Below are 24,891 nucleotides of genomic sequence, written 5' to 3'. Positions count from 1 at the left end.
AGGGCCTGACAAGAAATCCAACACCAGGTTAAGACTAACCAAGGGAACCAGTAACCGCAAGGGAGGATGAAGATGTTTCACTCCCTTCAAGAAATGGGCCACATCAGGATGAGACGATAAGGATTCACCATTCACCTGGCCCTTGAAAAAGGCAGGAGCCGCAATCTGTACCATCAAGGAATTAAGGGCCAACCTTTTATTTAACCCATCCTGTAAAAACTCCAAAATAAGCAGGATCTTAACTGAACAAGGATGAACACCTTGATCCTCACACCAAGCCTCAAACATTCAGCAAACCTGTACATAGGCTAAGGAAGTGGAGAAATGTTGAGCTTGTAGCAAGGTGGTAATCACTGCAGAAGAATATCCACACTTCAAGAAGTGAGCCTTCTCAAGGGCCATACCACAAGACAAAACAGAGTCAAATCTTCATGAATGACAGGCTCCTGCTGCAACAGATTCTTGTGTGGTGGAAGATGAAGGGTGGTCTCTACCAGGAGTCTTCATAGATCTGCTTACCATGGTATTCTGGGCCAATCTGGTGCCACCAGGGGCACCATACCCCTGTGGCCTTTGATCCTGTGAACTATTCTGCTCAACATAGGCCATGGGGGAAAGGCATATAGCAGCTTGTCTTCCGGCCATCCTGCACAAGAGCACTGATACCCAAGGACCTCAGATCTCTCCTGCAACTGAAGAATCAAGGAACCTTCACATTGCGAGAAGTTGTCAGCAGGTCTAGGAATGGAAGGCCCCAGCAATACACTATCAGCTGAAACACCTTGTCTGACAATATCCACTCTCCTGGGTCAAGACTCTCTCTGATGTGAAAGTCTGCTCTTACGTTGTCTTTTCCTGCAATGTGAGAGGCCGAGATCACCTGGAGATGCCCTTCTGCCCATTCCATAAGTTGGTCTATTTCCTGAGACACTTGCTGACGCTTGGTTCCTCCCTGCCAATTGATGTAAGCCACTGTTGTAGCGTTGTCCAACATTACTCGGACCACTCGATCCTGCAGTCTGCCACTGAACTGCAAGGCTTCCAAGCGATTGATACTTCAGAAAGACTCTTCTGTATTCCAGTGTCCTTGTGCCATTAGTTCCTTACAGTAAGCTCCCCAACCCTGGAGACCTGCACCTGTTGTGAGTATCAACCAGTCTGGTGATGTCAGGGAAACTCCCTCTCTCAGATGATCTGCCTGCAACAACTGCTCACTGGAGGTGAGAGCAAATTTCCATCGGCAAGTGAAGCCAAACTGAATAGTCCTGAGACTGTGGGTTCCACCGAGACAGCAAGGAGCACTAAAGAGGAGGCATATGCACTCTCATCCACGGCACCACTTCCAGGGTTGCCGCAATCAAACCAAGTACCTGTAGATAGCACTACACTGTCGGGCGTACAGTGCTCACCAAAAGACACACCTACGACATCAACTTCAGAATTCAAACTTCTGGCAGAAAAACGTTGTCCTGCCTCGTGTCAAACCAAACACCGAGATACTCCAATGATTGAGATGGCTGAAGACCGCTCTTGGCCAGGTTCACCACTCAACCAAGTTCCTGCAACAGGGAGATCAACTTGCAGGTCACCAGCAGCTCTCCTCCAGAGACTTGGCTCAAATCAGTCAGTCAACTAAATATGGGTGTACTAGGATTCCATCCTCTCTCAACTCTGGTGCCACCATTACCATAACCTTGGCAAAGGTTCTGGGAGTGGTGGCTAGACCAAAAAGCAGCGCCCAAAACTAATAATGACATCCCAACACCTCAAAATGCAGAAAACGCTGGTGCTCCAATCAGATTGGAATTTGGAGATAGGCCTCTGACAGATCCAGGGAGGTCAGAAATTCCCCCGACTGCACAGCTTTAAACTCAACAGTTTTAGCAATACGCTCATTCACACAGACGTTGCACAGGAGACTACTCATTGCCGCTGCTTATATAAGGCTGCGTCGTCATGGAAACAAGTTGGAATCTTGCAGCCGAGCTGGGGCTTGCCTGAGCAAGTTCTGGCATGATCAGGCAGAGTTTCTTGGTGTATTTTTTAAAAAGTTAGTCTCTGTTACATGTTACGTTGCTTATGGCCATAAAAAATATGAGGAGTGAAATATTTGTCTGTGAAACTGTGGTAAAAACAAAGAAATTATAGTTCCAAGAGCAAGAGTATCAATAGTAAAGAGGAAGGGAAAACCAACAGAAAAAGATGAAAGGGACAGAAGTAGATCTCAGAAGCTCCATCCAAAAAGATAGACGTTAAACCTGCACTAAGTGGGGAAATAAATGCTAACAGAGGAGAAAATGTCAAAGAGGACAGTGGAAGTTATCCATGTCAAAGGCAGCAGATATGTTTACAGGAATAAAAAAAGAAGAGAGGCCAGTTTATTGTCAAAATGGAACTGGTTGATTAGACTGAGGACGACAATTTCAGTGGAAGAGGAATAGCTAAATATGGACTGAAAGATATCAATGCTGGAGGTGGATATGGCCAGCCTGGTTGCTCCATGTCATGTGGAGGTCCTGGGTTCAATTCCTAGGTCAGGACTCTACTCCCTGGGCTGGCTGACATGAGGAATGCTGAGGAAGCAGCATTCACCACTCATGGGGGAGGGAGTCACAGCCATCACTCAATAGCAACACCTAGCAACCAGTTGTAGTGTCCAGAGGGGCTGCGATCTGTAGCCCCTGTCCAAGGACTGTTGCTGTGATGACTGAGCAGAGTTAGGAGGGCATATAAAATGAGAGAAAATATTTTTGGGTAGCTGTAAATGATCTCATGGCACTATAACCCAGCAGATGCTGGTTCAAATTGAGCTGGAAGCCCAAAGTACCAGAATTTATTTATTTATTTAGAAACTTTTATATACTGGTATTAGTGGGGACATCATACCGGTTTACATTCAAACAAAAAGGTTTGAAAGTACATGTTAACAAGGGAAGATGAACTGGGAGGGGGGTAACCAAGGACAGCATGGAAGATATAGATTAACAAAACAAGGAATAGTAGAATGATAGGAGGGGCCTAGAGGGTGGCACATAACTGGTAGTGGGTAAAAGAGATTTCTGTAGTTGAAAATGAACAGCGCACGCAAGCACTTTAGAAGGAAATGGGTAGTAATTAGAGATAATGAGGGGGGTCAAGAAAGAGTTCTTGAAGCAGCTGATGCTTCAGGTAAGAGAAAGGGATGTCAATTCAGTTTCACCTTTTGTTTTTGTCGTGTAGATCTCTTTCTCGCTCACGAGGATCAATGTATGTTGGGTTCCCAAAGCGATATTCATCAGGGGAAGATTCGCACCAGGGAGACAGATGTTCTGCATCTCTACCTACTGCAAGAGAATCAAGAGGACAGGCTTAATACATGATAGACATAATTTTTTTTTAATTTGAAGTTTGAAAGAACCAAAGCTCAAACAATATACATTGATGGTACAAATATAGGGGTAGATTTTCAAAGGGATACGCGCGTACCCCCCGAAAACCTACCCCAAACCCCCCCTGCGCGCGCCGAGCCTATTTTGCATAGGCTCGGCAGCGCGCACAAGCCCCGGGATGCGCGTAAGTCTCGGGGCTTGCATGGAGAGGCGTGCTGGGGGGCGTATCGGGGAGTGTGGCAGTCGTGACGCGGCGTTTCGGGAGCGTGGCGCGGGTGACGCGACGTTTTGGGGGCGGCGCCGCGGGCGTGGTTTCGGCCCAGGGGCGTTCTGGGGGCATGGCCGCGCCCTCTGGAACAGCCCCTGGGTCGAGTGATGGCGTGCCAGCAGCCCGCTGGCGCGCGCAGATTTACGTCTGCCTCTGGCAGGCGTAAATCCGGCGATAAAGGTAGGGGGGGGTTTAGATAGGGCCGGGGGGGGGGCGTGAGATAGGTAGGGGAAGGGAGGGGAAGGTGAGGGGAGGGCGAAAGAAAGTTCCCTCCGAGGGAATGGAGGCAGGCTGCGCGGCTCGGCGTGCGCAGGCTGCCCAAAATCGACAGCCTTGCGCGCGCTGATCCCGGATTTTAATGGATATGCGCGTATCTAGTGAAATCCTGCGTACTCTTGTTCGCGCCTGGTGCGCGAACAAAAGTACGCGCTCGCACAAAATTATAAAAATCTACCCCATAATGTACAGCTTATCACCAGGTTTAATACATAGTTTTATCAATATCACCCCCAGTCCCTTCCTTCCCCAATTCTATAATACAGTAAAAAACAAAAACATATCCGCACCTCACGCAGTTCAAACTGAACCGTGCCTCCCAAAAATGCAAGTCAAGTCAACTCAATCGCCCTTATCAACCACCCACACTTCATAGGTCACCCAGATGGAATGGAATGCATTAAGCGCATTAGTAACACAAGGCCATTAATTTACCCTTTTAATGTACAACAGATATCCGCCTTCAAAGGGCTATATCTGATGGTGCCTCAGTTCTTTTCCACCAGTAAGTTATTTCACATCAGGCCTCAAATTATTTTCATCATTAATTTCACTTTCTTTTTTGGCCAATCATTTGCATATCATTTGCATATAGGGAAAAATAACCCATGCTATAATTACACGATGTTGGGTTCCATATTAGGTGCTACAACCCAAGAAAGAGATCTAGGTGTCATAGTGGATAACACATTGAAATCGTCGGTTCAGTGTGCTGCGGCAGTCAAAAAAGCAAACAGAATGTTGGGAATTATTAGAAAAGGAATGATGAATAAAACGGAAAATGTCATAATGCCTCTGTATCGCTCCATGGTGAGACCGCACCTTGAATACTGTGTACAATTCTGGTCGCCGCATCTCAAAAAAGATATAATTGCGATGGAGAAGGTACAGAGAAGGGCTACCAAAATGATAAGGGGAATGGAACAACTCCCCTATGAGGAAAGACTAAAGAGGTTAGGACTTTTCAGCTTGGAGAAGAGACGACTGAGGGGGGATATGATAGAGGTGTTTAAAATCATGAGAGGTCTAGAACGGGTAGATGTGAATCGGTTATTTACTCTTTCGGATAGTAGAAGGACTAGGGGACACTCCATGAAGTTAGCATGGGGCACATTTAAAACTAATCGGAGAAAGTTCTTTTTTACTCAACGCACAATTAAACTCTGGAATTTGTTGCCAGAGAATGTGGTTCGTGCAGTTAGTATAGCTGTGTTTAAAAAAGGATTGGATAAGTTCTTGGAGGAGAAGTCCATTACCTGCTATTAAGTTCACTTAGAGAATAGCCACTGCCATTAGCAATGGTTACATGGAATAGACTTAGTTTTTGGGTACTTGCCAGGTTCTTATGGCCTGGATTGGCCACTGTTGGAAACAGGATGCTGGGCTTGATGGACCCTTGGTCTGACCCAGTATGGCATTTTCTTATGTTCTTAATTATGGACAATAAAATTATTTTTGGATCAAGGGGAACCTCAATAGCTAATACTTCGTGCAGCATACTCTGTACCAAATTAAAAAAAAAAATAATAATAATTTTCGCACAGTCCCACCAAATATGCCAAAACGAACCAATTTGGCCACAGAGGCACCAGCAATATTCGGATGCCATTGGATATACTTGATGTAATTTACTGAGTGTTAAATACCATCTGTAAAGAAATTTCTAGCCATTTTCCATAATCAACACTGAACTTTAGATTTTTGCAGTATAATCATAGCATACATCCCATGGAAACTCTTCCAATTCCCTTATATGTTTTGGTTTAAGTACTGGATCCAAAGACCCAGTACTTAAACCAGTACCCAGTATTTTTTTTTTTAATAAAATTTATCAGAACTTTTTCAGACCCCCTTCTGAGAGCATAAACTCTCAAAAGTGTCAAAGATCTTGTTACCCCTGCCATAACTAGTTTATCTAATAGGAAGTGTTTAAGTTGCAAAAAGGCTTAACTATCTTTCTTCCTCAAGTGTAATGTATCCCTAAGTGTGGGGAATTATTGAGCTTGCCAGCAGGCCATGTCAGGGTTTAACACTAACTTCCCTTCTCCCTGACCTTTGCACTGAATGAAGCAACACTAGTGCATCTAAATCTCTAGCTTGTAATTAAACCTCTCTGCCTAAGGAAAGGATACCTGACTGTCACGTATTTCTCTAGCTTATAATTAACCCTGACTGCCTGAAAGGATAGCTAGTTGCCACGTAGTCAGATGCAGGATAAAGACAGACACATAATGGTATAGGATTCAGCAGCCAATGAAATTATCCGTACACACCCCCTGAGCCGAGCCAAGCCAATAGTGTGGTGACACGTCTGTATGCTATGGGGAGAGGAGCCAATGATGTGATGACACATTGTATGCTATTGAATGTATGTACAATAAAAAGGGGACTCACGGGAGTGGTCTTTCCCTTTTCCTGCCTGCCATGAATCCTGCCTGATGTGTCTTCATTGCCTCAATACCTAAGATCCTCAAAAGACCTAATAGTCTCCTGACAATACAACTGGCTCTAGCTTTCCCAACCCTGATTTAACCCCAGTTCTCTATATGAGATAGATGGGCCCTCTTCACCCTGTCACAGTGATTCCCTCCTAATATTATTAAGGGAGAGAATTCCCTCATCCAATATGTAGCTGTTTATTTTTTCCCCCACATATGATAGAAATGCGCTATGTAGGGGTGAGATTTTTTTTTCACCATCCTCCACATCTGGGATACCATAAGAGATAGCTCATAGGAAAAGAACCCATTGTAGTTTGTTCATAAATAATCATTTTTTCGGTTTTCCTCTACCATGCCATCCCCAAATCCCCTTCAACTGAGCCGCTGCATAATAGCACTTACAATTAGGAACTCAAGGTCCCCCTGTTTCTTTCATCTGTATAAGATCTCTCTTGCTAATTTAGGAGAATGCCTCTTCCAAATAAATCCTAATATCTTCCTTTGCAGCAGCTTAAGGCACCTATCTGAAAGCGCAATAGGTAACAAGTGAAATAGATATAGCTTCACTTCAATTGCCGCCATTCTACCAAACCACAAAAAGGAATGATTGTGCCACATTGCCAAATTTCTCACCACTCTTTCCATCAGTGGGATAGCAAATGTTGCTTACCTGATGTAACAGGTGTTCTCACAGGACAGCAGGATGTTAGTCCTCACAAATGGGTGACATCGAGGATGGAGCCCACCACGGAAAACTTCTGTCAAAGTTTAACAGAACTTTGACTGGCCCCTACTGGGCATGCCCAGCAAGGCACTGACCCTGCAGCCAGCAGGGGTCTCCCTTCAGTCTGATTTTCAAAGCTACAGGCAGTGCCTAAAAAAGTAAAAACTAAAACGAACCCAACACCGCGGGGTGGCGGGCGGGTTTCGTGAGGACTAACATCCTGCTGTCCTGTGAGAACACCTGTTACATCAGGTAAGCAACATTTGCTTTCTCACAGGACAAGCAGGATGGTTGTCCTCACAAATGGGTGAGTACCGAGCTGAGGATGTCCTGACTTGCACCAAATGCACCCAACGACGTGCAACAGGCACAACAACTGGGGTGGAATTTGGTAAAGGGCATCCGCACCCTACCGGGAAGGTGGAAGGGTGTTGGTACATCATGTTGGAAAAAGGTTACGCAAGACAGATTGGCCGAAGATGGAGTCCTGTCTTCCAGCTTTGTCCAAACAATAGTGGGCTGCAAAGGTATGGAGAGAACTCCAGGTTGCAGCTTTACAGATGTCAGGAAGCGGCACCGATCGAAGGTGTGCTACCGAAGTCACCATGGCCCTCACAGAGTGTGCTTTTACACGGTCTTGAAAAGGAATGCCAGCTTGCTGATAGCAAAAAGAAATGCAGTCCGCCAACCAGGAGGAAAGAGCCTGCTTACCCACAGGTTGTCCTAATTTGTTAGGATGGAAAGAGACAAACAATTGAGTGCTCTTCCTGTGTGCAACTGTACGGTCTAGATAAAAAGCTAGAGCTCGTTTGCAGTCTAGGGTATGCAGAGTCTGTTCCCCGGAGTTGGAGTGGGGCCTGGGAAAAAAGATAGGTAGTATGATGGATTGATTGATATGAAACTCAGAAACTACCTTAGGTAAAAATTTAGGGTGAGTTCGGAGTACCGCCCTGTCTTGCAGGAGCTTAGTGTAAGGCGGATAGGTAACTAGGGCCTGTAACTCACTAACCCTGCGAGCTGAAGTGATAGCCAAAAGGAACAACACTTTCCATGTGAGATACCTTAAGTCACAGGAGTGCAGAGGTTCGAAGGGTGGTTTCATTAGACGACCAAGAACCAGATTGAGGTCCCAAGATGGGGCCGGAGGACGTAAGGGTGGCTTCAGATGGAGCAAGCCTTTAAGAAAGCGTGTTACCAGGGGTTGTACTGAAATAGGGACACCCTCTATACCTTTATGGAAAGCGGCTACCGCACTGACATGCATCCTAATGGAAGAGGTTTTAAGACCTGATTCCGATAGATGCCATAAATAGTCCAAGAATTTAGAGACTGGACAGGAAAGGGGATCAAGGGACTGAGAAGTGCACCATGATGTGTACCTTTTCCATTTATATGAATAGGATCTTCTGGTGGAGGGCTTTCGTGAAGCTATCAGGACACGAGAAACCGAATCCGAAAGGTTAAAAGGCTGAAGGACTAACCTTTCAACATCCATGCCGTCAGGGACAAGGCCTGGAGGTTGGGATGGAGGAGGCATCCGTCGTTTTGAGTGAGCAGATGCGGATCCATTCCCAGAGGGATGTGCCTGCGGATGGAGAGATCCTGGAGTATGGGAAACCAGACCTGGCGTGGCCAGTAGGGTGCTATCAGGATCATGGTTCCTCCGTCCTGGCGAAGCTTCACGAGAGTCCTTGACAGAAGAGGAAGTGGAGGGAATGCATTGAGTAGACCTGTCGTCCACTTGAGGGAGAAGGCATCCCTCGGCCGAGAGTACTGGCTTCGAATGAGAGAGCAGTAATCGTCCACTTTGTGGTTGTGAGGGGACGCAAAGAGGTCTATGCGGGGAGAACCCCACTTGCGAAACAGAGAGGTCGCTACCAGAGGGTCGAGTGACCACTCGTGCGGTTGGAAGACACGGCTCAGCTGGTCTGCCAATACATTGTCTACTCCCGGCAGGTAAGTGGCCCTGAGGTACATGGAGTGGGAGAGGGCTTCTGCCCAAATCTGCGCAGCTTCCTGACACAGAAGGAAGGAGCCTGTGCCTCCCTGCTTGTTTATGTACCACATGGCCACTTGATTGTCTGTCTGGATTAAGATTATCTGATTCAATAGATGATCTTTGAAAGTTCTGAGCGCGTAGCGGATTGCTCGAAGTTCCAAGAAATTTATCTGGTGTTCGGCTTCCTCTGGTGACCATAACCCTTGGGTTTGGAAATCGTCCACATGGGCTCCCCAACCGATGTGGGAAGCGTCGGTGGTTAGGATTACTTGTGGATCTGGTAGGAGAAAAGGTAAGCCCTGAAGGAGGTTGACCTGAGTCGTCCACCAGGTTAAAGACAGGCGTAGCGCTTGTGTAACTGTGACTATGGAGGACAGAGGCTGAAAAGCTTGAATCCATTGGTGTCGTAGACTCCATTGTGTTACTCTCATGGCTAGTCGGGTCATGGGAGTGACTTGAACCGAGGATGCCATGTGTCCTAGGAGAATGAGGAATTGGCGAGCCGTGGCAGTGTTTTGAGACTGGAGCTGGCGAGCTAGGGACATGAGAGTTTGGACCCGTTGAAGCGGAAGGTAGGCCTTTGCCTGTAAGGTGTCCAAGTCTGCTCCAATGAAGGATAAGGTTTGAGAAGGGACTAAGCAAGATTTCTCGTAATTGACAAGAAACCCTAAGGAAAGGAGTGTGTGAATTGTCAATTTTAGGGAGGATTGAGCAATTTGAGGGGTGGATGCCCTGATTAGCCAATCGTCTAGGTAGGGGTAAACGTGGACACCTTCCTTCCTGAGGAATGCTGCTACCACTACGAGACATTTGGTAAAGACTCGTGGAGCAGATGCCAGACCGAACGGTAGTACCCGGTATTGATAATGGTCGCGGCCTACCAGAAACCGCAGATACTTGCGATGGGATTGTGTTATCGCAATGTGGGTATAAGCGTCCTTGAGGTCGAGAGAGCACAGCCAATCCCCCTTTTGTAGCAGAGGGAGCAGCGCGCCCAGGGTTACCATCTTGAACTTTTCTTTTTGAAGGTATTTGTTGAGGGCCCGAAGGTCCAAGATGGGACGTAGCCCCCCAGATTTCTTTGGTATTAGGAAGTATCTGGAATAGAATCCCTTCCCTCGTTGAGAGGGAGGGACGGGTTCTATAGCATTTGATTGCAGAAGAAGGGATACTTCCTGTTGTAATTGAGTCAAATGGTTGGTTAGACTCCATGCTTGAAGAGGCGGGGAGTCCGCCGGAAGAGTTATGAAGTTGAGGTGGTAACCCTGTGCGATAATTGCTAGCACCCACTGATCTGAGGTGATCTGTATCCAGCGTTGTAAAAAGTGGTACAGTCGACCCCCCACAGGGATGTCTGGAAGCGGGATGTGGCATGTGCTCCGTACAGGGAAGTCAAAGGCCCGCCGCAGGCCCAGGAGGTGGGGCTACAGCAGGTCTTTGTTTCCTAGGCTGCCGTGGCTGAGGTCTGTTGGAGGATCGAGCAGGACGAGGCCTGGCCGATGGAGGATAGTAACGACGTGGCCGAAAGAACGACTTTTTAGAGTCCTTCTTAGGTGGTTGTTTGGAGGACACCTCAGATGGAACAGATGAAAGTTGTTTCAACGTCTCGTGGTGATCTTTTAATTCTGCCACAATCTGCTGAATTTGTTCTCCAAACAAATTGTCCCCTAAGCAGGGTAAATCAGCTAGACGATCCTGGACCTCTGGGCAAAGGTTGGATGACTTTAACCAAGCCCAACGTCTGGCTGAGATGGCAGTAGCTGAAACTTTTGTGGAAGCATCGAAGATGTCGTAGGCCGTTCTGATCTCGTGCTTCCCTGCCTCAAACCCTTTGTTAAGAAGGGCTTGAAGCTGTGGCTGGTATTGGTCCGGCAATGTGTCAGTGTAGTCTTGCATCTGTTTAAGGATGGCTCTGTTATATTGAGTCATGTAAAGTTGATATGAAGCTATGCGTGAAATCAACATAGCCCCATGATACACTTTTCGTCCCACACTATCCAGGAATTTATTATCCTTGACAGGTGGAGTGGAAGTGTGGCTTTAGACGCTTGGCCTTCTTTTGCGCGGACTCAACCACAACAGAGCGATGATCCAGTTGAGGCTTCTGAAATCCTGGTGCTGACTGGACGAGGTATGTGGAGTCAGCTTTCTTGTTAACTGGTGACACAGATGAAGGAGATTCCCAGTTTTTCTTTAAAAGATCCAGAAACACCTGGTGAATGGGGATGGAAGCGATGATTTTTGGAGCATCCAGAAATTGGAGCAGTTCCATCATCTGGTGTCTGTCATCGGTCTCAGATTGCAGCTGAAAAGGTACAATTTCTGACATCTCCTTTACAAAATTAATAAAGGAGAGATCCTCAGGAGGAGATCGTTTTCTACTCTCCGTAGGAGATGGTGGTGAAGGTAAATCTGTGTCAGAAGATGTATCATCACCCCAGGTATCGTAAGGATCATGTGGGGCTTGAAGCCCTGAAGGACCTGGTTGAGGATCCGAAGGCATCGAGTGAAACCTTGATGGAATCGGTGCTACAGGCGGAACTGGGAATGGCATCGAGGGCTTCGGGGCTGTCGATGGAATCGGTGCCGGTCTTGGAATCGATGGAGCCGAAGGATAGATCGGTGGAGAGACATGCGAAGGCACCGATGGGACCACCCCGGACGGGGGAATCAGAAACGGTGTTTCTCCTGCCGATGAGAATCCTGTCGGAGACGATGGTGTTGTCTGTGCTACCAAAATCACCGATGGAAGGGCCGTCATAAGTGCATCCATGCGGTGTAGTAGCGGTGCTAGAGCGTCTAGCAAAGGCTCGGTGGTCGGTTCCCTCCTCGGTGGCGGAGTCGGTGCCGGGGTCGGTGCTGGAATCGGTGCCGGAGGCGGTGCCAATGGAGGTTGGAACCTTCGCATCGCTTTCTCGATGGCCTCCTGGACCAAGCGGTCCAGTTCTGCCCGGAGACCAGGGGTAACGATACCCGGCTCGACGGGAGAGGGAGGCTGAGGCAGAGCCGGAGGGACCACCGTAACCGGTGGGATCACGGCTCCCACACCCCGAGAGGGTGAGGGTTTCCTCGGTGCCTGCGAACGAGACGTGGACGGTGCCAGGTCTGACCGAGGCTTTTTAGTCGGTGGCTCGGCCTGTCAGAGGTCGATGGCTGTGGATCCTCGACGGGCCGAGACTTGTGCCGTCGATGGCGATGCTTGTCCTTTCAATCTCCTCGCCCATCCGGGGAGGGGACAGGAGTCGATGGCCGAGGAGTCATCGATGGTGGACGGTCACCGGAGGGTTGACGGTGGTGGTGCAACTTCGACGGTGCCGGTTCCGATGACGTCGATGCTATCGATGGCGTTGGGGTGGGTGCATGGAAGAGGAGCCCCATCTTCTCCATCCTGGCTTTGCGACCCTTAGGTGTCATTAAGGCACATTTGGTGCAAGTCAGGACATCATGCTCACTACCCAAACACAAAACACAAACCCTATGGGGGTCTGTGATTGACATAGTCCGGGTGCAATCCGGACAACGACGGAACCCCGTCGCCATGGCCTAGGGCCAAATTTAGCCGCGGGATCGGTAAGTGCCAACAGGCCTCGAGGGCCAAAATCGACGGCAGTCGATGAAAAACGGCAAAAAACTTACCGGATTCCGCCAAGGTGACAAAAATTTGTCGAAGGGAGACCCCTGAGGGGCAAATTTTCTTCGGAAAGAAAAAACCGAATTCCTGTCAGGAACGTGGTAAGAAGAGCTCCTTTCACCGCGTGGCAACTGCTGCGCGGAAAAAAGAAGACTGAAGGGAGACCCCTGCTGGCTGCAGGGTCAGTGCCTTGCTGGGCATGCCCAGTAGGGGCCAGTCAAAGTTCTGTTAAACTTTGACAGAAGTTTTCCGTGGTGGGCTCCATCCTTGATGTCACCCATTTGTGAGGACAACCATCCTGCTTGTCCTGTGAGAAATAACTGACCTTAAACACACTTTTCCAATCAGTCCCTATTTTGACCCACAAATATTTTATAGCATTTCGGGCCCATTGAAAAGGAAATGCTGATTTCAACTGCTCCAGCTGACCTGAAGACGGGCTAACATTTAAAATCTTAGATTTTCCTGTATTAACCTTAAAACCAGACACCTTACCAAAGGAGCCTAGCTCCTTCATCAAATTAGAGTATATAATGGCTTGATGCGAATGAATAAAATATCGGCCATGAATAATGAAATTTTATAAGAATCACGTCCCACTTCGATCCCACCAATAACTATCATCTGCCTTACTCTTTCTGCTAACAGCTCCATGACCAAGGCAAATAATAGGGGGGACAAAGTGCAACCCTATCTGGTTCCTCTTTGCAATTTAAACAGACCCGAGTAACCTCTATTTACTTTAATACGAGCTTGTGGGCAGCATAAACTGCTTAGCCAAGTGATAAATTCAAGCCAAATCCCATTTTTTTCCTAGAAATTTAAACATGAAGGCCCAATGGACTCTATAGAACACTTTTTCAGCGTCAATGGATAATATTACTTTAGGGATTTGTTCCTTCCGCATCCATCAAATCAAATTAAGGATTTTCTAGATATTATCCACTGCCCCTATCCCTTGCATAAAACCTTTTTGATCTGAATTAATTAAACAGGGAATTCTCTGCTCAATTGTCTGGCCAATATTTACAAATCTAAATTTAACAAATAAATTGGACTATAGGAGCTACATAAGATTGCATCACTGCCAGCCTTAGGTAGCACTGTAATTCCCACTAGATTCATTGATTCCTGCAAATGGGGACACCTTAGGAGTTCATTAAACAGTTTTAGCAAAATGTGTGACAGAAGGTCCTGAAATAATTTGTAAAACCTTGCCAAAAATCCAACCAAACCTGGAGATTTATTTGAGAGTAGAGATTGCCTCTATGACCTCCTGCCACGTAATCTTTTTTTTTCCTAGTTTGTCCACTGTATCAGGAAGCAATATCAGTAACCTCACCTGAGACAAATATTCATCAATCTCTGAATCCATAGTAGAGGCCTTCAATCTATATAAAACTGAATAAACTTATCCCTAATCTGATTATTAGCATAAAGAAATGTCACCTGCTCATCTTTTACTTCTATAATCTGATTTTGCACCTGAAGTTTGTTTTTTTTGTTTGTTTTTTTTTAACTTCCAGGCCAATAATTAACCGGGTTTATTACTCATTTCAAAATAGACTGTTTATTTAAATCAAGAACATACTGCACCTCTTTTACCAATAGATGTCGTATTCTGCGCACCTTACAGTTTTCTCGATAAACAAACATACAATGTGGAAATTATGTTCAAAAGTTAAGCTTTCAATGTTTGCCAAGAGATGTAATTTTTCCTGTTGTCTCTTCTTTTTTTTCCCAGATACCCAAGACATTAATTTTCTTTGTATCACTGCCTTAAGACAATCCCACAACATTTATATGGAGACTTTATCTCTATCATTAAATTAGAGATATTCAATAATAGCTGCACGACCTTGTTGTCACAATCTATTTTTTCAATAAAGAGTCATTCAGTCTCCAAAAATGTCCTGACTGTTCTCGAAATAATAAAAAGGAGCAACTAATAGGAGCATGATCGCCCTGATATCTGAGGTAGCACACACCAAACTTGATTTTACTCGAAAAGACATAATCAGTTCTAGAATAAGGATCATGCACTTTACAGTAAACATATATTCTCTACTAGTTGGATGGTGCAGTCTCCAAATACCTATAAGACTCCAAGACAATAGTAAAAATGTTAATTTTTTCTGATGAGAATCTAGATTCATACTAGATCTTTTGGCATTATCCTTATATGGTTACAAGATTAAGATAAATTCCCCACACATTATAATAGTCCCCTTAAGAAAATCACTCAATTGTTCACCTAATCCTCTATATAAAGCCCCTTGGTCTGTATTTGGAACATACACATTTACTAAGGTCAGTACCTGTAGCCCATATTTCACTTTAATAGCCAAAAATCTCCCCCCTTTACCTCTTGAAAAAGAAATGCTGATTTCCTTTTGCAAAATATCCACTCGCACATCCAAAATATCAACTCGCAAGGAGGTAGAGATCAGTATAGCTTCAGCCCCATGTATCAGATTAGAAGCAAAAGAGTAAATATTTTATGCCTCAATAAATTTTCATCTTGTTTCTTCAGATGTGTTTCTTGTATCATCCATATTACAGCTTTAGATGCTCGAGCTTTTTTATATAGAAATTTTCTCTTCATAGGAGAACTGAATCCTTTTACGTTTAAAGAGACCACCTTAATAGTGGCCACAAGAACAAGAAAAAAACCCAGATAGACAAGCCTCATTGCCAGGTACTGTAATGTTACCATTGGAACTATAACCCCATATCCCCCTAACCAGTCCAACCTCACCCTTATCCTCTACACCTCCACCTCCCTTTTTCACCCATTAACTGTGTGTGCTCTCCTTGCACACAAATCTCAAGAAGAATGACGCTTCCTCTCATGGCTCTCCAAACCACATCAGTGAACCTCTTTCTGCTGCTTAATAAAAAGCAGAGTGAACTACCCAAACTAGCAAAAGAAAACAGTTCCATTTAAAGTCTCATTATCCTCATCTGTCTGGCTGAAAGATCTTCCCAGCAAGACAAGGATTCTTATTCAGTGAACAGAGTAAATCCTCTAGAATATTCCTCTGGAATTATTCAGCAAAGAGAAAATTTGTAATTTAACATTTAAACCTGAGAAAAAAATATTCAACTGTCTTCAGGGATGTTCTCTGCTACTCGAGCACTGTTCAGCAGAAATAGCAAAGTTGCTTACCGGTGTTCTCCTAGACATCTTCAGATGAAGCCCGGCACAGAAAACTTCACACTGAGCATGCCCAGCATGCCACTATCCACGCGTCCACACAGGGTCTCTCTTCAGTCTTGTAAGTAGCTTATGAAAAAATAACACAACAAACCAGGAGAACCCAAACTCCGCGGGATGGTGGGTGGATTTCCTGAGGACTAACATCCTGCAGTCCTAGGAGAACACCTGTTACAGGTAAGCAACTTTGCTTTCTCCTAGGACAAGCAGGATGGTAGTCCTCACATATGGGTGAATCCCTAGCTACAGACTGGACTGAAAAACAACAGGACCAACAGACACCAAATCAGGTGCTAACAGGCACATCAGAGGTGCTGGTGGTAACAGCAGGGACAGTCTAAACTCAAACCAGGGGTCTTAGGTAGGACGAGTTGGGTTCACAGCTGAAAAAGATTTCTGAGGACTGGCTGAATCTGCTATCCTGGTGGCTGTCCCTGTCCAGACAAAAATGAGCTGTGAAGGTGTGGAAAGAACTCCATGTCACAGCCTTGCAGATCTCCCCTATTGGAACTGCATGCAGGTGAGCCACAGAGGTTGCCATGGCTCTAACAGAATGAGCTGTGATGTGGCCCGCCAGGTGCAGTCCCACCTGGACATAACAGAAGGAAATGTAGTCCGCTAGCCAGGTGGAGAGAATCTGCTTAGCAATAGTCACTCCCAGCCTATTAGAGTCAAAAGAGACAGAGCTGGGTGGACAGTCTGTGGCCTGCCATCTGGTTCAGGTAGAAGGCTAAGGCCCTCTTACACTTGAGTGTGTGCAGCTCCCTTTTCCCTTGGTTGGAATGAGGTCTAGGGAAGAAAGCAGGCAGGATGATGGATTGGTTAAGATTGAAATGTTACCACTTTCGGCAGGAACTTAAAGTGCGTGCGCAGAACCAACCTGTCATGGAAAACCTTGAGTAGGGCGGATAAGTCACCAAGGCATGCAGTTCACTGACTCCATGTGCTGACATGATCGCTACCAAGAATATGACCTTCCAGGTCAAATACTTGAGAGTAGAGGAGCACAGTGGTTCGAATGGTGGCTTCATCGGCTGGCCAACACCATGTTAAGGTCCCCCATGTTAAGGAAACCGCAGGGGGCCTCAGCTAAAGCAACCCATGCATGAATCGCCCTATTATGGGCTGCACCGAGATGGGCAAACCATTCACTTCCTGGTGGTAAGCGCCTAATACTCAGATGTACCCAAACGGAGTTGGTTTTAAGCCCAGGCTCTGAGAGGTGCAACATGTAACGCAGGAGTTGCCGGGTAGGGCAGGAGAAGGGATTGAGACCCTTCTGCTTACACCAGATGGTAAACCACCTCCATTTCAAATTATAAGACTTCCAAGTGGAAAGCTTTCTTGAAGCCACCAGGACCTGAGGTACCTCCTCTGAGAGGTCAAGAAGCCACGAGATCATCCCTGAACATCCAGGCTGGCTTATGCTCCCTCGCAACCTGTCAAAACCCCATAGCCGAGCAAGCCTTGGATGCTGGCTGAGGCTTGGGGCCCTGCTGCTGTTGGGACCTGCCCCTGGAGCTTGCCTGCTGTGGGTGTGAGAGAGGGCAGGAGGGTACTTCATCGGCCTGTAGAAAGGACTCCTTGGCCCTGGTCAGGAGGACCTCTTAAAGGAGGATGGGGAGACAGAGGTGCTGTCCGACAGATGTTGGAGAGTCTCAGTGTGATCCTTCAGCTGTGCGACTGCACAAAAGGTTATCCGACTGCATCAAAAAGGTTATCCGCAGTGCAGGGTAAATCAGCTAGCTGCTCCTGAACTTCAGGATAAAGGTCCAAGGCACTGAGCCAAGCAAAACGCCTCGCAGAATTACAGGCAGCTGCATCCCGGCCTGCCATCTCAAAGACATCAAAGGTAGCATGCACCTTGTGCTTCCCACACTCAATGCCCTGATGGACAATGGATATAAGGGCCTCCTGGTGCTGCTGGGCCAGGCCATCTGCAACATCCTGGACTTGCTTCCAGATGTTACGGGTGTATTGAGTCATGTACAAAAGGTAGGAGGCAATAAGGGCTACCAACATGAAGCCTGAAACATTCTCTTACCCATAGCATCCCACGCCCTGTGCTCCTTGCCAGGGGGAGCAGAGGCATGACTCTTCGACCTCTTCACCTTCTTCAGCACAGGCTCCACCACCACCAACTGGTGGGAAAGCTGACACTTTTCAAAGCCCTTGGCCTGCTGCACCAGATACATCCCATCAGCCTTCCAGTTCACCAGGACAACAGAGAGGGGTATTCCCAGAGCCGGAGAAGCAGCTGTCAGAAGATCTCATGAACTTGAACCACCACTACCTCGTTTGGGGCGTCCACAAACTGGAGGATCTCCAGCATCTTATGCCGGGCATCTTCTTTCGTCATAAGCTGAAAAGGTATGGCCTTAGCCATAGTCCAGACGAACCCTGCAAAGGTTAAGTCCTCTGGTGAAGATCGACGACGCTCCTCCGAGGGAGATGGATCCAAAGGAAGACCATTGGAATCCACTGACAAGTTATTGGAGTTATCACTTCTCCAAGGGTCATAAGGGGCCTCAGGCTCGCCGAGACCATCCAGGGAGGAAGACCGAGGAGCGCTGGGCGCATCCCTGGCTAGAGGCAGAGGGGAACTTGAGGATCCAGGCACTGGCCCAGGCGGCATGGACCAGGGCACAGGGGGGGGGGGGCCAGTGGTCTAGAAGGCACCAATGGGCCCTCGTCCCTGAAAGAGTCCCCAATGAGGACTAGCTTGAACACCCCATGCTTTGGTGTCCAACAAGTCACAGAGCAGATCGCAGGGCACCGGCAACAGCTGCGTTGGGAGTACACAGAGGAGGACATCAAGTCAGTCCAACAATGGTTCTAACTTGGGCACTACTGGCGCTGGCATAGGCATTGGCACAGAGTGCAGCAGCACCCGCTCCCGGTTGTGCATAGCATGTTCCACCGCCAAGCACACTCGACGCTCAAGCTCTGCCTCAACAGCCTCCGATGAAAGGGCAAGCTGAGAAGGCAGAGGCAAGGCCAGTTCTTCCTCGGCATGCCGAGAAGGGTCTGCGCTCGACACTGGAATCTGTGTGGATGGCCTCGCTCCACTAAACTCGAGGGAGGATGGGGCCTCCTCTCACCAGGATCGCTTCGGGGGCAAGGTGGCAAACACTGTGGCCAGCCCAAGCCCAGCACCATGCGAGGACGAAGTCCAGCAACTGTGCTTCCGAAACTTCCCACAGTGATCGGCCCGGTTTTCCCCCTGTGCTGAGGCCTATGACCCAGAAGTCAGCGACTTGGAGGAGACCGACACAGGCTGATCCCTGGAGCCTCTCTCACCTGAAGGCCTCGGGGGAGAAGTGGCCACTGAGGGATCGAGGACGAACGGTTCCCCACTGTCCTTGGATGTCGATGGCATCGATGATGGAGTGGAAGGATCGAACTTACCCGATCCAAAGACCTTCTCTATCGTGTCCAGCCTGGTGCGATGGCCTTTTGGTGTCATCTGAGCACACAGGTCGCAGCCTTGAACATCATGCGATGCCCCTAGGCACAGGATGCACACTTCATGTGGATCTATTAAGGACATAGTCCAAGGGCACCGGGAGCAGCGAAGGAAGCCCGATGCCGCCATGCGGCGTATAAAAGTCCACAAAGGCTCGAAGACCGTCTGACACCAAAGGAGAGGAAAAAATTCATCAACCAATGAGAATATAACCGGGAAACCAGAGAAAGACCCAGCACAGGAAAAAGGAAGCGAAAAAACCACTTTGTGGAACGTTTCCTGCAAAAAAGAGCATGAGCTTCACCACCATGAGACGACAGCTCCATGGAAAAGAAGAGACTGAAGAGAGATCCCGCTTGAATGCATGGATAGTGGCATGCTGAGCATGCTCAGTGTGCCAGTCAAAGTTTATGGAAAGTTTGACAGAAGTTTTCCATGCCAGGCTCCATCTGATGATGTCACCCACTTGTGAGGACTAGCATCCTGCTTGTCCTAGGAGAAAAATAATAACCTCCAACATCTCAGCCTTTCAGATAGCTGCCTTTTGTAGTGGTTGCTCACCGCTGGGATTTCTTTATGTCGCCTGCTACCATTATTAATCCTTTACCATCTAGTAGGCTCATGCCTTGGCCATGGTTTAGCTCCAGACTCGTGCTGGATATTTATATCCACCTCTTTTAAAATTGGAATTTCCTCTTCCTGCATGTGAATCTTTTATTTATTTATTTATTTGTTTATTTAAAGCTTTTTTATACCGACATTCGTTTGCACATCACATCGGTTTACATGAAACAGGTAGTAAACTAAACATTAAACAAGCATAGGAAAAAGGAAAATACATCTCAAGTACTTAATGAAAGGAGTTACAAATTCAACAAAATTAATAACTAAACAGAGTGTAAAAGCGAAGGGGGGGAACAAAACAAGCAACAGGAAGCAGGAGCAACGTAAATTTTTTTTGATATTTTCCTAATGATTGTAAATGCCAGTCCAAAGGGAAATAATCATCTATATTGGGTTTCCTGTTCTTAAGGGTTTAAGACTTTGCCGCTTGCTTAATTTTAAGGGTAATAAATAATTGAAAATTGCTATTTTATGACCTTTCCAGGTGACAGTGCCCAGAGACCTTGCACTTTGCATCACAGTATTTTTCACTGTGAAATAATGGAGGTATGATATAATATCCCTTGGTCTATTCAGTATTGGGGTGCCCAGAGACTGATGCACCTGATCAATCTGTAGGTCCACTGGTTCAACAGCAGTTAACACTGCCTCACATATTTCTTTAACCACTGCAGTACAATCCACAAACTCTTCTATCTCTGGAACATCTCTAATCCTAATGTTAGTCCTCTGAGCCTAATTCTCCACATCTTCAAGCCTATCCATCAATTCACGGTTCTCCCGTGCCATACTTTTCATCTTTATTTGTAGCTGCGTCACATCATCAGTTTGTTCCTATATGTATTGTTCAATATCAGTGACTCTGCTCCACCTCCGATATTTCCTGCCGAAGGTTGCTTACAGAATTTACTACTTCGGACTTCACTGCAGCAATATTTACTTTGATTTCATGGAACTGGGTCAAAAATTCCATTCTGTGAGTCCTCTGATTAGTTTTCCTCTAGCTTCGCCTCTCCTCAATTTCATTCTCCACCTCGTCAGCCAATGCTGACTGTGCTGCCCGGCCCTCAATCTCACCAGAGGGAAAACTGGTAAATGAAAACGTACTCAAGTCTATTGGTTTTGGATGCGTAACCATGCTTTTGCCACCTAAGGTCAAACACTCCACAGCTGTCTAAACCCCCATAATCACAGGGAATAAATTATTTATTCGAGCATGTGAGGAGCTTTTTGTTTAAGTGGCCATTTTCTTGGGTGACGTCACTTCCTCTCCATGATAGAGAATTTACAAAGGAAGAGACAACACAAATAACAGAGGCAAAGGAAGAACAGGAAGACAAAAAGACAGGCAGCGGGGGAAGAAAGGATGTCAGAACTCACAGCAAAAGAAAAGATCAGATGCAGAATTAAGGATAGAGGGCTAGCATTCAAAGAAAGACTAGTGATAGAATGAAAAAAAGGTAAAAAATGACACTTCAGTTAGAAATAAATCTTAGGAGTGAGAAGAGAATTATACTGGGTAGAGTTTATACATATATATATATATATATATATATATATATGTGTGTATACTATACTGTAATAATATGGATGTGCGATTTTATAACATGCGCGTGCTGGCACGCGCATGTTATAAAATACCAGGTCAGCGCGCGCAAGGGGGGGGGGAATAATTTAGCAAATTCGCGCGGTGACACATTGGGGCCTTCCCCAGTTCCCTCCCAGTCCGCTCCAATTAAGGAGCGGACTGGGAGGGAACTTCCCAACCCCCTAGCCTAACCTCCCTTCCCCTTCCCCTATCCTGCTCTCCCCCTATCCTTCTTTATCCTACCTTTTGCTCCTGCTTCTGAGGAGCACGTTGCCGGCGCACGATCCCCCGGCATAGTGGCAAATGGTGCTGGGCCGGGTGCCTCTAGCCCTGCCCTGCCCCCCTGGACTGCCCCTTTCGCTAACCCCGGAACTTACACGTGTCCTGGGGGTTTACGTGCGTGGCCGGGCCCCTTGAAAATTGGCCCGGTGCGCATAAGGCCCGGGTTTTACATGCGTAAATGATTTAAAATCCAGCCCATTGTTTTAGACATACATATTACCCATAGAGAAAAGAGATGCAAATCTATGCGAGTAATTTCCGAGGGGACAATAATCAAAGCAAAATTAACCCACATAGTTTTGCTTCGATTTCTAGCGCAAAACCAGTGGGTAAAAATTACCCTTAGGGCCTGCACCGACATAGGCACTTTGATTATTGCCCCCACAGTGCACATTACACAGCATTATACACACTTTAGTGCAAGAAGTAATACAACAGCAACTATTTTTTTTTATTTTATTTTTGTAGCGCTTTTTTTTAACTTCAGTATTACTAACTTTATTCCAGTTCTCTACTCAGCACCCAAGCCCCAAAAATGCAAATCGAGAAACCTGCACTCCCTAACGGCAGGACCCTTCAGAGATAAAAATTAACTGAAGGACAAAAGAGTTTCTGGCATATGCTACACAAAAATAAACATTTACAATTCTTATCTCTCTATATGTAAACCTTTTGTCTTCTTCTTAAAGCTGTAGGGTGTAATGTGGCCATTCTACCTAAAACTCTAGACCTGGGGTCAGAGTGAGCTTCTTCTGGGATGAAATGCTGGCCCCATTATCTGAGAAACTAAATATATCACTGGTGAACATGCCTGCTCCCTAATTACTCTACATCTGCCCACAGGAATAAATGGACATATTTTAAGAAAAGCTGTGCTACCATGAAATTAGTGCAATCACAGCATAAAGAATAAAATCTAGTTTAGTGTGTAAATGTTAGGCTCCCTACATGTGTCCCAGCTGTGCTGAGATGTTTGTAATGTAAAGTCTATCAAGCCGATGCAATACAGTATGTGCTCAGCCGAGTGCACCGTTTAACCCATAATTAGACGTGGGTTTTGGATACACGTCCACAACCCCTTATTCTATGAAGGGATTAGCGCATCCAAAATGCGCGTCCAACCCCCCACAAAACTAATAGCATCATCACATGCAAATGCATGTTGATGAGGCTATTAGCTATTCTCCCCCGATTAAAAAAAAAAAATAAAAAAAAATGTGCACTCGATGTGCACATTTTTACCCTCAGAAATTAACGCCTGTCCAGAGCAGGTTTTAATTTCTGAGCAGTCCAAAAACTGGCGATATTGAGTTAGAGGAAAAAAAGAATGAGATTGTAAAAAAAATATTAAAAAAAAAAAAGTGTGCCCATGTTAGGAAAAGGGATGCTTGTAAAATTGAATGTCCATTTTCTTAGCCCGCTGACAGCCACCTCTCTCCTGGCCACCCACTGCCAAGGAGGTGCTAAGGGCGCACAATTTGTCCCTAGCGCCTCCTTGGCAGCACAACTCCTCATTTAAATATTCGGTCGCACATCCAGGAGAGGTGGCTGGGCATGCGTTAGGAAAGCCGCTAATTTATTGGATCAGCCTGTATAAGACAGCCAAGGTGGACCCTCTGCTGCCTTTCTACCCTAAGTACAATAAAGGTTAGATCATTAACCAGTTGAATGGGTCTCCTATGTAAGTAATGGGTTGGGGCTGGGGGAGGGAATTCCTGTAGAACTGGACACGAGGACTTTACTTTCCACATGTTAGCACTTTTTGTATCTTTGGGAGCAACAATGCTTAAAACTTTACAAAATAAATGCATACAGGACACTGCTCATTGGTATAACCCCTCCTCTCTTAACCATCGTAGGATCTTCATACCTATGTTCCAGCCAGTGTTACTAAGCCCTGGGTCTGACATACTGGACAAGGAACCAGAAGAGGTAAAGCTGGGCTGTGGACAAAGGTGACAAAATCAGTTTAACAGAATGCTTTTTTTTTTACTTGTTAAAAATACTTAAGCAGAGAAAACCCAGGCGAAAGCACAGTTTAGGTCAGCAGCCTGTCAAGCCTTGGCAATTAGGACAGTGCAACTAGTAATATCCTTCAGTTTCATCCTTCAAGCTATTCATTTATCCTGGAGATCTCCGAAATTAAGCACCATTATAAGTAACTGGATGAGAGGTGCCAGGGAGATATCAAGCACTGCAGGTGCAGGATCTATGGTGGAATGCACAGTGCCAGGCACGCTCCCCTACAGCCCAGCACAATCGGGGTGCAATATATATTGTGCAAGACATCATGGATGGCATGTTACCCAAGCATTCCCACATCCACTCATGAATCCAAGCACTACATTGATACAGCTGACAAAGGCAATCACTGCTGAAAAATCTTTGTATTTGACACAATAAATAGCACACGTTCTATGCAGTGTGCTTGGTTCCATGTCTTTTCTATTCTTGTACTGTGCAGTTCTCATGCGTTCACTAGTAAGTAGTTTTACGTTGTCAGCGAAATGGGTTTTGATATTATGTAAGTTGTTTTGTAATCCGCTGAGAATGGTGGCTCAGCGGAATATAAATTGTTGAAATGAATAAATAAATAGGGATTATGTAGGGTTGTGTTTTACTGCGACACTGTGCGAGTGCTTAGCCATTCTCACTGAAATCTGCTGCACTCTGTGGAAGCTGGGACTTTACACACTCTTATCGTGGTGCTGGATGAACCAACCAGAGGACTTCCACGGAAGCAATATCTCAGCATGGGGGAGGCATGCTTCCCTGTGACCCAGCACTTAACCAGCATTACAGCAGGGGGTCAGACACAGTTTACCAGAGCAAGGATGTTGAAATCAGCATCCTGGATAAATTTTAGTACAAGCTGTACAAATCTAGTGGCTGTAAATAAATACAAACGTTCTCAGCCTGATCCCAGGGATATGACAACCCTGAAAACTAGATGCTGCATTGACCTTGTAGAAATATCTACTCCATAGTACATATCTGTTCCAGTCAC

At 46.3% G+C, this 24,891-nt stretch overlaps 1 protein-coding gene across 2 annotated transcripts in view; it reads right to left on the bottom strand.

Moving 5' to 3' along the window:
- The window catches only part of WDR59 (WD repeat domain 59), a 283,191-nt gene that overhangs the window by 7,154 nt on the left and 251,146 nt on the right, over window positions 1–24,891 (bottom strand). For both annotated transcript variants that reach the window (XM_029608874.1, XM_029608875.1), the window contains 2 exons: window positions 23,755–23,827; window positions 3,200–3,323 (listed from right to left, as the gene is read on the bottom strand). In XM_029608874.1, coding sequence (XP_029464734.1) covers window positions 3,200–3,323; window positions 23,755–23,827 — 197 coding nt within the window. The remainder of the gene's footprint in view (window positions 1–3,199; window positions 3,324–23,754; window positions 23,828–24,891) is intronic.

Source organism: Rhinatrema bivittatum, chromosome 7 (assembly GCF_901001135.1).
Source record: "Rhinatrema bivittatum chromosome 7, aRhiBiv1.1, whole genome shotgun sequence".
In the NCBI taxonomy this organism is placed as follows: Eukaryota; Metazoa; Chordata; class Amphibia; order Gymnophiona; family Rhinatrematidae; genus Rhinatrema; species Rhinatrema bivittatum.
This window is presented reverse-complemented; position numbering and strand designations above follow the sequence as displayed.